At 37.5% G+C, this 15,311-nt stretch overlaps 1 protein-coding gene across 1 annotated transcript; it reads right to left on the bottom strand.

The window, feature by feature from the left end:
* Window positions 1-769: 769 nt before the first annotated feature.
* On the bottom strand, window positions 770-14,654 carry LOC122966995 (apolipoprotein L6-like). The gene is made up of 4 exons (XM_044331346.1): window positions 14,598-14,654; window positions 3,117-3,617; window positions 2,867-2,995; window positions 770-1,778 (listed from the first exon to the last, which is right to left on the bottom strand). Exons 1-4 carry the CDS (start codon window positions 14,609-14,611, stop codon window positions 770-772), a joined length of 1,653 nt encoding a protein of 550 aa, XP_044187281.1. The 5' UTR covers window positions 14,612-14,654.
* Window positions 14,655-15,311: the final 657 nt, after the last annotated feature.

The raw sequence follows: 15,311 nt of genomic DNA, 5'->3' as shown, positions 1-15,311 counted from the left end.
CAGAGCACAAACACTGAGAATGGACTTTACAGTGAAGTAGGAGACATCTTGCTTCCAGTGGTTGAAGTCAAGTCAAAGAAGAGTATTTCAAAATTTCTTCTTTAAAATTAGTGTCCACTCAATTTTCTAGAATACAAATAAAACTTACCAAACTAAACTAAACAAGACTAAAGGTTTAAGACAAAGAGAAGAAAGAAAGTTAATCTGTGTCTTACATTTACATGCATTTATTGAATACAGAACTTTTCTCAAGTCAGAATAACAAGACAGTAAAGGTAGCGAAACCAGTGATATAGTTTCATTATAAAATCAAAGCATTACAAAAATAAGATACTGCAAAGACAAAAGCAGGTATCTCCATGGACACCACATCTTTGGAGAACTACTTCCGTTTTATGAAACAATAGATTAGATCCAACTTTGTCATTGTTCAGAGTACGGGTACAAAGCCAATCAAATGCAGTTAGCATCCAACCAGAAGTGCAAAAATACAGTATTATTTACAGATGAGTGCAGGAAAGTAAGTACTACAGCATACGTTAAAACAAAAAATGGTGAGACGCTGAGCCTCACAATGTGCATGCACCACAATATCCCACATTGTATAAAGAAAAACAACAAACATCAAAACACTTATTTTTGATCAGTGATTTCCTGCTATTAGAAAGACTGAATTTTCATACATGGTTCATTCACATCAATAAGAGTTGTCAAAGAAGCACATTGTGAGACTACTGCTGGTTCTACTGTACACAAAACTGTTTTTCTTTCACTTTTTCATCCACTTCATCAGATGGAAATTCCATTTCTGTTTTTCATATTTCTTGATCTCCATCTTCAGCTTAAATGGCTTGTCCAGGATAGCTCGTCTTCTCTCTGATTTCATCAGACCCTTACGCAGCGAACCGCGGATCTTCTGCCACGAGTCCATCTCTGAACTACAAAGTGCAGCTCTGGCTCTGATGAACTGTAAGAATTCGGTCTTGCTGCCTTTGGCCAGACTGATGCTGCCTTTAATGATGGTGTAGATGTCTTTGACAATGAAAAGAGCATTGAGTGCAATGGAACCAGCCCTGACTGCATCAGACAGAGCAAGGGGCCCGTTGACTGCTGCCTCACCAACATCTGGGATATCTGACACTACATTGGGCACGTCACCTAACATTTTACCTTCCTGGGCCACCACCTCACTAGCCTTTGCAATCAGGTCTTCGCTCTCCAACATCCTCATAGCAGAGGCAGCATCAGCAAATGACTGAGTACCTTTTCCAGCACCACAAACTGTCAAAAACACCTCAGCTTCTCCCATAGCCATATATTTCTTTCTTACTTTCATGTTGGTGACTCTTTGACTGGACATCTCCTCAAGACAATCCTGGAGACTCTGCACATCCTTCATTAAGCTCTGTAAGGCTTCTCTGGCTTTCTTTTTATATGTGTGGTTGACTCCAATCTTTGTGAATCTGGTGACAGCACTGTTGACTCCTCTGGTAACTCCCAGCCCCACCCCAGTCATTGTCAGAGGGAAGGACACTCCAGCTGTTACAGGCATTAATGCCAAACCAGCAAGGGAAAAAATGCCTCCAATCAGCCCCACTGAGCTTCCTGTCACACTGGAGATCTTTGCCCCCTTATTCATCCTGTCTAGCTGATCAGCACTCTCCTCCAGGTCGTGTAGAAACTTCAGCATCCTGGGCTGTCGTTCATCAAACTCTTTGATGAAGTGACAACGTGATTCCTCCTCAAACAAGAACACCATCCGGAAGTGCTGGTCCATCCTGATCAAGAGAAAAGATAAAATTAAGAAAAGAAGAAAGAAAAAAAACAGGAGACATTGTTATGTATAACATGATATTTAAAAATACAGTATGAAAACCACTCGGGATTTGGTACATGTTTTCCACATTTATTTAACATAAACCATAGGAAGTTATAGGAAGTCATAAAATCTGCAGAGAACAAAATTCAGAATCTGGGCTTAATGAACTGACTAACTTAGAAATCCTTTTTATTGTCAAAGAAGGCCTTCCTGTCTCTTTTCCACCTCAACCGAAACTGTCTCCAGAAACTTACATGTCCAGTTTTATACCACCAGTTGGATATACCTGCCATATTTTAGTTACTAATCATAGGGTAGGTGGGTCAATCCCTGGCTCCTCCTCACTATGTGTCGCAACACACTGAACCTCGAGGCTGCGGGGTAAGGGCGACGTGTGTTTGCCATAGCCATCTCAAAACTTTGGAACACTTTACCTTTTGCAATTAATTGTTCCCCTTCTGTAGACACTTTTAAGGCTAACCTTAAGACACAAGTTTTCTTGGGCCTTTGAGTGTCTTTAAAGCTTTATGTTTTACTATTACTTATTTATTTGTGTATGTGTATGGGATAGTATTGTTATGTCATATTGCTGTAACCTTGTTATGTTGTTTTAATTTACTTTTGTCATTTTATTGTACAGCACTTTGGTCAACTCTGGTCGTTTTTAAATGCGCTTTATAAATAAACTTGATTTGATTTGATTTTAATCTTTGACACAGTGAGAAGTAGTTGTCTGTAAAGTCTATTGAAAACTACACTACAGTACACTGACATAATACTGATTAGATGTACTTGAACCTTTCAGTATTGCATTCTAAAGACAACTTTTTTTGACTATTTTTAGATCACTCAAACCTCTACAGGATATTTGTGCTTTTGGATGCCCAATAATTTTGTAAACATCTGTTCTATACAACATGTCTTTAAATAGCTGAAACACCAAACAAAGCTCAAACTGTCTCTACTATTGAAAGTGTCAACTACATTTCAGAAATACACAACTTTGTACAACTGCAATGAGGTAATATTTTATCACTTCATGCTTACCTGATTTTATTAAGCTGCTTGATGTGACAAAGCTTCTCTTGTATGTCATCTTCAGACAAATCAAGATCTACCACGGTTTCCATATTTGTCTTCAGGGGAAACTCACTGAAAGAGCTGTGAATTATATGACTATACCATTAATTTATAGAAACTATGTTGTTTCATTTATTAAATGTTCCTAAGTTCTCAATTAATCATTTTTAGGCTTGGATTGTAGCATTTCATGAACAAAGTTTATGAAAAATTTTACCTTTCCTTTAACTTGTCACAGATCTCCTGGGTGGTCTGGATGTATCTGTTCAACTGATATTCCAGCATTTTCACATTCTGAAGTTTGGGAAGGAAGAAGGCCTTTGCATCTCTTTTAAAGTTGAGGAGGAGTGGGCAGACCAGCCGAGCAGCATTGATGACATCCTGAACACTGCCAAGTCTGATCTCTTGGGGCAGATGTAACACCCAGTTCTCCTCATTAAACACATGCAGCGAGGTGACCGCCAGCCTCTCCACTGCATCCAGGAAGCAGTCAAGCTTCTTGAGACCTCCCAGAGTGTCTTCCAACACAGCAGCAAGCTCCTGCTCCAGTTTTTCACGCTTTTTACTGTCACCTCTGTCTTTGATATCTATCACCTTCTTCAACTCTGTCTTCCTTTCATTTATCCATTCAGGAAGCTTCTCACTGAATTCAATTAGCTTGTTAATATAACTGAAGGTATCTTTGGTGTACCGGCACAAGGCCTTCTGCAGGTTCCCTCTGTAAGACAAAACAACATGTGTGTAAACTAATGATAGTTTGGAGAAAGACCTGGCAGAACCTCCTTTTTCAATAATAAAAGATATGCTTTATTATATCATGGTCTGGGTCAATACTCTTTTCTGATTGACCAGCAGGTGTGCGTTAAAACCGTTTAATGCAAACGTAGCTCGGCTCAAGTTTAATCACCATTCTAAATTCATCCGCTACCCAACCTGTAACTATAGCAATATTAAAGAGCAAAGCTGTCAAAGCTTACTCATTAGAAAGTTTTGAAGAATAGGATGGAGCAGAGGAAAACGAAATGGAGAAGAAAAGAAAGAAACCAAGCGAAAAGCGGAAGCGACTACATTAGCCTACCCATGATCCTCAACGACCGTTGCTATGGTGAAGATAGTCATTACATATCATTACCAGAAATACATTAGTTAAATAGAGCTCATAATAAATAGTGACATTCTCAATAATGACAATATTTACATCACATAACAATCAATTTACATGTGTTATGTATGTGTGCATGTGTGTATTTTCCCTAATTCATGGCAATGATGTATTTATGTGCATAATATTTATAGGTGTGTGTCTGTGTACATACATGCATAGTCTGTATCAGTATGCATGTATCTTTATCTGTATGTATCTGTTCCTCTATCTGTGTGTACATGTCAATGTGCATGTGTGCATGCACAAGTGCATGATCATTGATCAATGATCACAGATTTGGTTTTGTTTCAGCCAATGTTTCACCTTTTCATTAAACATTTTCAGATCACTTTGTATTTTTATTTCTGTTGGAAAGGCATTCCAAAGATGTATCCCTTTTACTGAAAAAGATGACTGACTGAAAGTGGTTTTGCACTATGCCACCCTCCAGTTGCCATTTTCTGATCCCCTTTTGGCAATTCTATTGGTGTTTAAATTTGTTACATATGGACAAAGTACAGCTGGGGTGAGGTTGTTCAAAAATTGTTCTAAAATAGTTCAAATTTGTCTTTACAGTCTTGCATAGCTTTTTAACATGTTTATCAAGTTTGAGTTGGGAATCCAAAATGACACCTAAAAATTTAAAATCACTGACTTCTTTTATTTCCTCTTGATCTATTGTGATTGTAAATTTATCTTTTTCTTTCCTTCTCACAGAGAAACACATTGACACAGTCTTTTTAAGATTCAGCATTAGATGATTGTTTTTGAGCCATTGGGATACACCCTCCATTTAATTTGTTAATATCTCTGTTGCAACAGAAGTTTTAGCTGATACATAAATTATTGTATCATCAGCGTACATTTGACAACCAGCTCTTTTACAGCATGTTGGTAAGTCATTTATGTATATTGTTGGATCAGATCATCAAGGGACTGATAGCTTTGCATTGATTTTAACACGTTGCTCTCTACAGTCAAGATATGATGCAAACCAGCCAATTGCTTGCTCAGAAAAATTAAAGGTTAAAGTTTGTTCAGAAGTATGTCATGGTTCACAGTGTCAAAAGCCTTTTTGAGGTCTAAAAACACAGCTCCCACTACATTACCCTTGTCTAGTGAGCTCTTGATGTTTTCAGTGTGGAACCAGCTCTGCAATAATTTTTTCCAAGACTTGAGAAAACAGGTTTAATCGAAATTGGTCGATAATTTCCCACTTAGTCTGGTGCTCCAGCCTCAAAAATTGGTGTCATGATCGCTGTTTTTCAGCTTTGTGGGAATTTACTAGTTCTGATGGAGAGGTTTATCAGATGCGTTATAGGTTTGATCAGGGTGGAGCTGTGTGTTTTGATAAGAACAGTATCCAACCCAAACAGATCCTTTGACTTTGAGTTACTTAGTTTACTGATGATTTTACCCACTTTCTCTTGGTCAACCTCCTTAATGTAGAAAGATTGTGATGAATCTGTCAAAATAACCTGTGGTAATTTTGCTGGTTCAAAATTTTCAGCAAACTCCTCCACTGACTGAATGAAGTAATGATTAAATTCATTTGCAATTTCTGTACTGTCAGTGATAATCACTCCGTTTACTTCCAGCTCCATTATTGATTTTTGTTGTCTGGGTTTAAGTTTAGTAAGACTGTTTAGGTGTTTCCTGAGAGAAGTGTTTTTTCCTTCAGATTCCACAATCAATTGTGCAAGTTATCTGATATTTATATGCAATAAAAGCAACAAAAAAAAAAAAAATTGTCAAATGTTTCTGATTGACAGAATTGTTTTTTTTACAGTATACAATACACAAGTGATTTTTTAATTCAATCAGATCAATTAAAAACAACACACATATGAATGCCCTATATGTATGCATCCATAAATTATATAAAGTAAATGATTAAAATGTAACCCCAAGGCCTGTGAAGACAAATACATTCACCTTATTGTAGTGGATGTGTTTTGTTGATATCTTTTTGTTGTTGTTTTTGTTGCATTTATAACCACCACCAACACACGCACACACCCCAAGTATAATATAATATACAGTTTTGGTGTTTACAATATAAAATATGTCAAATATATTAATTACATGTTGATTTGGATATAAAGTGTATATTGAAATTACTACACAGAGGCAGCAGTAGCTCTGATTTAAAACTTACCTTTCTGCAGACATTTGTCGCCTCTGAGTGTCTTCGTCTCTTATGTACTAATATGTGTCTATTGAGATACAGTTGTTGAGCAGCTTTTTAAGACAAAGCCATTCCAACAAACAATACCCCACCCATATACTTCCTTCCTCTGTGAAAGTTACTCAGACTCTGACATTAAGGTATAGATTTATTATTGAAACCAACAGACTTACAGTGATGCCTTCTACCATATTTCCTTCAGTTTCCATCCAAAAACATAAAAATGTGTTAAATATTTCACACTTGTAAAAATGTAAATAAATGAATTCATTCATAAATTGTAAATTCTAAATAACATTTGTAAAACCCACATGACTGTGAACTTTCTGTTCATGGTTACATGATTACACAGTATCTGAGTAAAAGTGTTTCATGGGTAAAAAAAAAAAAAAGTAGCTTAGACTGAAAACATGATCACTGTTATTAGTCTTTGGAGCCGTTTCTAACCCAAACTAACATGACCAAACTCTGCGTGGTGAAAGAACATGTCACCAAGTGCAGCGGTGTGGCTCTTTTACAAGTATTTATATTTTTGGACAACAGCAGAGGTTTACAGCACAGAGGAATACAGAATACATTTGTTGACAATAAGAAAAATATAGAAAAACACTTATCCTTATCTTATCCTTTAATATAACAATCATTACTGTTTTCAAAATGCAGAGATTTTACCTTGTTATCCCACTATTATTAATAGGATATGACCCTTATATAATGTGTTTATTGTGAGTAGATTAGCCTATTGTTGTCCCCGTATTACTGTGTTATTACTGAGATGATTATGTATTTTTTCTAATTTACTACATGTGTAGTGTCATGTCAGCTCAGCAGATCTCTTTTGATCCTGCTTAAAAACGAGTTGCAAGCTTGACATGGTAGCTGTCTGAAATTGGGACGCTGCTACACCACATGTATGACGTTTTGTTGCTTTTTGCTTGATTAGTTTAAATTATCACTGCAAAAAAAGATTAACAGACTTTTCCCCTCTTTTCTTCTATTTGAGGAGGTTTAGGCCACCTTGACTACCATGTGAAATTGTATTTCAGACTTACAGGAAATCAGCATCAGACCTCTGCAGCTGTAACCACAACTGTGAAGGAAGTTGTATACGTGCCGAGTGACAGGATATAACTTTGTGTAGGTTGTCACAAAAGGTACCAAGTACAGTATGTCTATGTATACATTGAATTTGACTCCAGTTTCTAGTGGCTCTCAATGTACAACAATGTTCAGGAGATACACATGGATATACAGTCAAAACAAGGACAACAAGCTGAACAGAGATATGTAAACATAAATGTATGACTATTATTTACAAGTCAGTAGGTGAAAAAATAGATATATACATATAGAAACAACACATGGACAACAACATACATGTCTATATACAGGTTAACAGTTTCTGTAGATTGTCAATAAGTAGTGTAAAGGTGTGTAAGACTGCTGAAATAAACATTGAATGAAAAATAATTTACTTTTTATACGTATAGTAAGTAGTTATGTCCAGTATATGCAGGTGTACACGTCTGTGAACAGTGTATACAGCCTGCTTAAATATATATTTGACAGTGATGGATGACTGATTTAACTGTTCATCAGTGTGACGGCGAGAAGGAAGAAACTGTGTCTGGTGGTTTTGTTGATACGTGTTCTGTAGCGCCTACCAGAGGGGAGAAGGTGGACCAGGTTATGTCCAGGGTGTGAGGGGTCTGCAGTGATTAATTATTATGAGTGACGTGTCTGTTAACACAAATGAGAAAAGTCTTCCCACCTCCGGCGTAGGTCCTGCAACTGGCCACATAAAATGAGCATCAGTATTGAGACACAGATCTGTGGTGTAAACTCATTATGTGCCTTTCTGTGTCAATTTGTCAAGTCCCCATGTGAATACTGGTCACTAAAACAAGTTGCAATTTGTTCAATAGATAGCAATGTCTGCATACTAGAGTAAAAAGGTTCTCTGAAATTGCATGGCTCTATGCATATTCTGAAAACTCCACTTGTTTTGTAACTTAAAGTTGTTCTCTTCAGCGAACTGTCCTTCCTGTCAGTCTGCAAAGATTTGTTTCCATTGATGATACAAATCTTATAACTTCAAATTAAAAATTGAATTCACTTGTACATAAAAAATGTAAATACAGGATTGGTACCTTGGTACAAGCAGTGACATCAAAACCAGTTGGCAGCCAATCATGGTCCAGTATGCAACTTACACAAGTGTGATGTGGAAACTTGAAGCCTCCAGAGCACAAACACTAATAATGGACTTTTCAGTGAAGTAGGAGACATCTTGTGTCCAGTGGTTGAAGTCAAGTCAGAGTAGAGTATTTTAGTAATAAAACTTACCAAACTAAATTAAACTAAACAAGACTAAAAGTTTAAGACAAAGAGAAGAAAGAAAGTCAATCTGTGTCTTACATTTACATACGTTTATTGAATACAGATCTTTTCTCAAGTCAGAATAACAAGATGGTAAAAATAGTGAAAACAGTGATATAATTTCATTATAAAATCAAAGCATTACAAAAATAAGACACTGCAAAGACAAAAGCAGGTATCTCCATGGACACCACATCTTTGGAAAACTGCCTCCGTTTAATGAAACAATAGATTAGATCCAACTTTGTCATTGTTCAGAGTACGGGTACAAAGCCAATGAAATGCAGTTAGCATCCAACCAGAAGTGCAAAAATACGGTATTATTTACAGATGAGTGCAGGAAAGTAAGTGCTACAGCATAAGTGATGCTATATCTCCAGAGAAAGTTGAGTAAATATCACAAAAAATGGTGAGACGCTGAGCCTCACGATGTGCACGCACCAAAATATCCCACATTGTATGAAGAAAAACAACAAACATCAAAACACATTTATATTGGCTACTTGGTGTCTAATAAATGAAGCAGAAAAGGCACCTAGCATTATTCTACTACAATCTAATCTAAGTAGTGTGCTCTGTAATTAAAACATACACTGAAGCATTGGACATGGTAGAAAATGGCAACTCTTGTGTTAAAAGTAGTTTTCTTATTTTTCACATACTATTCTATATCAAATGTGTTTATGCATTATGTGTTTAAACAAGCTTCAAAGTTGGCAAAAGGTATATAAATCCAGTCAAAAATCATACACTCAATACATCAGTTTATGTCATTAGAAATGCAGCTAATTGAGAATTCCTCAAAGACTTAAATGATGTTCAACACTGATCAATGAATTCCAGCTATTAGCAAGACTGAATTTTCATACATGGTTCATTCACATTAATCAGAGTTGTCAAAAAAGCACTTTGTGAGACTACTGCTGGTTCTACTGTATTACACAAGACTGTTTTTCTTTCACTTTTTCATCCACTTCGTCAGATGGAAATTCCATTTCTGTTTCTTTATCTTTCTTGATCTCCATCTCTGGCTCAAATGGTGTCTCCAGGATAACTTGTTTTTTCTCTGATGTCAGCAGACCCTGACACAGCGAATCGCGGGTTTTCTTCCATGACTCCATCTCTGAGCTCCAAAGTGCAGCTCTGGCTCTGATGAACTGTGAGACTTCGGTCTCGTTGCCTTTGGCCAGACTGATGCTGTCTTTACAGATGAAGAAGATGTCCATGCCAACAAAAAGAGCATTAAGTGCAATGAGACCAGCCCTGGCTGACTTGGTGAGAGCAAGGGGCCCTTTGACTGCTGCCTGACCAATATCTGGGATATCTGATGCCACTCTGGGTACATTACGTAATGCTTTACCCCCCTGGGCCACCACCTTACCAGCACCTACAATCAGCTCCTCACTTTTCAACATCTTAACAGCAGAGGCAGCATCAGAATCTATGCTTTTTCCAACAAGACCAACTTTACAAAGCACCTTGCTTACTCCCACAGCCACATCTATCTGACTTGCTTCCCTGTTGGTGACCTCGTCCAGACAATCCTGGAGACTCTGCACATCTTCCATGAAGCTCTGGAAGGCTTCACTGGCTTTCTTTTGATATGTGCGGTTGACTCCAATCTCTGTGGCTGTGGTGACAGCGCTGTTAACTCCACTGGTAATTCCCAGCCCCACCCCAGTCATTGTCAGAGCGAGAGACACTCCAGCTGTTACAGGAATTAATGCCAAACCAATGATGGAAAGAACACCGCCAACCGCACCAACCGAGCTTCCTGCCACGCTGGAAATCTTTGCCCCTTTATTCATCCTGTCTAGCTGAACAGCACTCTCCTCCAGGTCATTTAGAAACTGCAGCATCCTGGGCTGTCGTTCATCAAACTCACTGATGAAGTGATGACATGATTCCTCCTCGAACAAGAACACCATCCGGAAGTGCTGGTCCATCCTGATGAAGAGAAAAGAAAAAATTAAGAAATAGAATATATAAGAAGATTACACGTCTCAAAAGAATGAATGAAAATTAGCTTTAAAAGGACGGGTTCACAATTTTTTACGTCCCTTAAAATAACAGTCAGGTGCCCAAATGAACATTGAAATAGGTTTCTCTGGCCATAATCATTTCTCCTGACCATACTGGCCATTAGAAGACCCCTTCATAATGCACTTACAATGTAAGTGAAAATCCACAAGCCTTCTTATATGCAAAAACAAAAGTTTATCTCAGTGGGAATTTGATGCTAAAAAGACTGTAAATGTAGATATCCACTTGATAAGACTAACTCAGACTGCTGTAACTACAGACACTGTGCACAACCGTGCTAACATAATATTTGGAGACAAAACAAACTACAACTTCATCGGCTTGAGGCTTAAGCCAATGTGGAAGCACATGCGGTGCAAAGCCAGTGATGGCCGTTAAATGCTGGCTCCATTTGACTCCCATTCAAGAAGTGTCAACTTCTCTGTAGAAATACAGAGTCAATCATTGTTTTCATCAAAGTCATTATAATTGCTTGATTCAGACCTTTTTATAAATGTGCTGGCAGTCATTTTGGAAATTATTGCTCCGTTAACAAGATTTGAAGAGATATAGGAGCCTAGCTTTGGTGTCTGCTGTGTGGGCGTTGTTTGACAGATGATGACATTTGGCTCACCTGCTGCTCTCCCAGCTCCAGGATTCACACTCAGTCGAACTATTGTCGCAATATTTCAGTAAGTTTAATGTTACTTGATTACGATACCTGCCCTGTTAGCTACTTTAACTAAATTGTGCTAGTGTTAACCCAAGTGTGCACCATTCAGTGTTGCGACAGGGCTTCAAACTGGCTCCAATGCAAACCAATAGGTGACATCACACCTCGCTATGCCCATCTTTCTATACTGTGGGTCAAACACAGGAGCATTGCTTACCTGATTTCCTCAAGCTGATTAATGTGACAAAGCATCCTTCGTATGTCATCTTCAGACATATTCACATCGAGGTCTACCACAGTATTCATAGCCATCTTCAGGGAAAACTCACTGAAACAGCTGTGAAAGAAACAGTTCCACTTACTTTCTACAATAGATATTGTTTCTTTCCCAAATCTGTATATTATTTTTAAGAACAGAATGTGCTGTTGAAAATGAACTGTCAGTTTACCTTTTCTCTAACTTGTCACAGATCTTCTGGGTGGTCTGGATGTATTTGTCCAACTGATATGCGAGCACTTCCACATTCTGGAGTTTGGGAAGGAAGAAGGCCTTTGCATCTGTTTTAAACTGGAGGAGGAGTGGGTAGACCAGCCGTGCAGCAATGATGACAACCTGAACAGTGTCAGGGCTGATCTCTTGGGGCAGATGCGACACCCGGTTCTCCTCATTAAACACATGCAGTGAGGTAACCGCCAGCCTCTCCACTGCATCCAGGAAGCAGTTGAGCTTTTCCAGGCCTCCCAGAGTGTCCTTCAACACAGCAGCCAGCTCCTGCTCCAGCTTTTCACGCCTGCTGTCTGCAGTCACGTGGGTCACCTTGCTCTTCATATATTCCAGAAAAGCCTTGCCTCTCTTCTTTGACTGTTTAACTTGGCTGATGCTCAGGTCGATTTTGTCAGCTCTGTCTTTAATGTCCATAATCATGTTTAACTCTGTTTCCCTCCCAAGCATCCATTTAGAGATCTTCTCACAGAAGCCTCTCACTGTGTCAATGCAGATAAGGGTATCTGTGGTGTACTTGAACAAGGCCTCCTGTAGTTCCTCTCTGTAAGATAAAACAACATCCAGTGTGTGAGATTTCAAAATAAATTCAAACATTCAACAGGATTGTTGGAGTAAACCAAAACCCTCCATATTTGCTCTGTGCCAGTACAGGAGAAAGATCTGGCAGAATCTACAGTTCTGCATTTGCTGACAAAATATATTCAGAACTGTTGAAAATTACCTGAAAATTTTTTTAAACCAAAGCCTTAACTATCACCTCACGACAGACATCTGAGTGCCTGGGTACACGGCTCAGTGGTATAGTCCAAAGACTCCAACAGAGTAAAAAACAATAAAACAAAATGTTCCTATGTCAAAATTGGTATAACTCTCAAGGGGTGTACCACAGGGATCTGCACTGGATCCTCTAATGTTTATGATTTACACTGATAACATTGGTTGTCAACTGCTGAGTCTCAGTGTCATGCTGATGTCATCATTATATGTTGTTCTAAAATGTACTGTACACATTTATGACACTCAGCTGCAGTTAGCATTTGTAAAGGTCAATTTATGGTCAGTCAGAACTGGTTCTTGTGACAAATATGTTTATAGCTGTTTCCAAACAGCTTCATTCAAAAGGTGGAGTAAAAAAGCAGACTGTCACTTGACTGTTCACATGAAAAGTGACAAAAGTAGTTGTTGTGAAAAAGGAGAAAAACAGAGAGAAATTCAAACCTTGACTCCTTTCTCACTTCCACAGCTGACATACAATGGTGTCAAGTGTATGAGAATGTCGGCTTATTTGTTTCATAAAGTTACAGAAATTGCCGTGCACAAACCTCAATAAAATAATTCAGATTAAACAAAAGAATCATAATTAATAGACATTTTCAACCAGTGATGAAGGGTCACAAGTAGAGATTTCTTTGTTTTAAGGGTCACAAGTCAAAAGGTTGGCACCACTGATTTGCATAATAATAGGCTTTTTTCACTGAGGACATTTTGACATGTCTGAGTAGAAAAGGCATATGTTTAAATAGTAAAATTAATGATGGCTAAATTGAATATAAATGCAGTGTCAAGATCCTGGTATTGTCACAGTCACGCCTTACTGGGGCATCAATGATATCAGTAACATCTGTAATGCCTGTGCTTTTCCTACTGTGACAAATCAAGATGTCAGCTGTGAAAAGGTCCTGTTCAGGGTGTAGAACTGTTTTTGTTTGCTGTTGCATTTACACAAACAGACCAGCAGATGTCGCCAGAGCACACATGGTTTCACACTAACTCACTGAAGCAAATGAGGTCAATGCTTCAGAAAACTTCATTTTTGCCATCATTTTACACATTCTTTGGGAATAATTCTTTGCAGAATAACATATTTTAAACTGTGTGGTGAATTTATATTGATGATTAATACAACAATGTTTAACATAATGTTTAAAATACATTTATTTCTATATTTACTACTTATATGGATCAGGCATGTGAGTGCGCACTGAGGGTTTAAAAAAATGGTTTGATATTGGATTTTTAACATTTAACATTTTGATAGAATATTTAACAAGCTATTATTATTTGATAATACTTTCTTTTACAGGTACTTTAATTTTATACTAATTTTTTTGAAATTTCCTGAGTAATTTGTAAGTATTTAACAGTACATTTTTAGGCCACTTTGCAGAAAACTGTCCTCAAATTGGCTACAAATTCTTAGAAAAAACTGAAGAAAGTTGGTTGAGATGATAACTAACTCATTATATTTAGGTTTATATGTAGGATAGTTGTTTTTAGAAATTCTCAATACACTTAAAAATTATGACAGAACTGACAGAAATACATTTTAGCAAATTCTTTCTTCAACATGTATTTCCCATATAGTACTACCAAATTATATGACCTTTACTCAGTAGCTACTTTTAGGAAATTGTTGAAAAAATTCTCCTGGAAATTGTAGGAAAGAAAGAGACGTGTAAAATAAAGTGCTACTGAAATTGATGATAAACTATCACTCATTATAGAGTTTTTAATAAACAAGCAAATTAACATATGAACCCAACTAACTATGAGCCAAATTGCACCACCAATTTTGCAAAAACTCCTTAAAATTAATTGTTACATACCTGCAAATTACATAGAATTTTTCTAGGAACATTTGGGAAAAATGTAAGGACCTGTAACATAAAGCATTACCAAATATTTTTTCTTGAGTTTTGGAGTTTAGGTCTTTTTTACACTTTTGTTACTTAAGGCCTTTCCCTCATTTTCCTTGCAGCAGCAGCAGCTTAAAGATTCAAACTTTACCTTGGCGCAGCCATTTTTCTTCTCTCGGTGTGCTGTTTCCTTATTAGAGCCTTATCAACGTATTACCTGCATGGATAAAAAACAAAATTCAAGATTGGAAATGTGATCGTATACTGTGCTGAAGATCACAACCCATGTGTCAACTGAATCTGATGAAATAACTAAATGACCTGGTTAGTAATCATGCAAGGCAAAACTTTGACAGGTGACACTCAGGTGTGTTAGATTTCGTTTTCCTTTCTCCTCATAAAGTTAAACCACACCCGTTTCTGTATGTAACTCAGTCAGCGTTCATTTGGGAGGCAGAAACTGTGTGTGGTAGCAATAAAAGTGTTTAAAGTCCAGGCAGCAGCACACCTTCACCTGACCAACTCTTTTTACCTGATGCTTCCTTCAAGTGCCTTTGGGAGAAACATAGATAACTTGATGATATAACTCAAAACAAATTGAAATCTCTTCATAAGTATCCTGTGTAAGTATTCTTTGTGATATGTTGTAGGCCTAAACTGACCCTGATGAAGGCCACGAGCCAAAACGCAACTGTTCTTTATAGCATTGGTTCTCAAAGTGGGATTCGGGGCCCATCCATAAGTAACACAACGACAGAATGTATGACTAGTTTGGTCATGTATTTCATACACTTTCTTTAATAAAACATCTAAAAGCAAAAATCTAATCAGATGGGGGTCTGTGGTCTAATTTGTGTCAGTTTAG

This window comes from Thunnus albacares, chromosome 17, assembly GCF_914725855.1.
Source record: "Thunnus albacares chromosome 17, fThuAlb1.1, whole genome shotgun sequence".
Classification (NCBI taxonomy): Eukaryota; Metazoa; Chordata; class Actinopteri; order Scombriformes; family Scombridae; genus Thunnus; species Thunnus albacares.
The sequence above is the reverse complement of the archived record's forward strand: the minus strand, read 5'-3'. Positions and strand labels throughout refer to the sequence as shown.

Bases quoted from the DNA above. Each gene is read 5' to 3' on its own strand.
- LOC122966995 (XM_044331346.1), bottom strand. The intron at 2,996-3,116 runs GTAAAATTTTTC...TTAATGGTATAG, and splicing joins TGTGACAAGTTAAAGGAAAG to TCATATAATTCACAGCTCTT. The intron at 1,779-2,866 runs GTAAGCATGAAG...TCTCTTGATCAG, and splicing joins AAGCAGCTTAATAAAATCAG to GATGGACCAGCACTTCCGGA.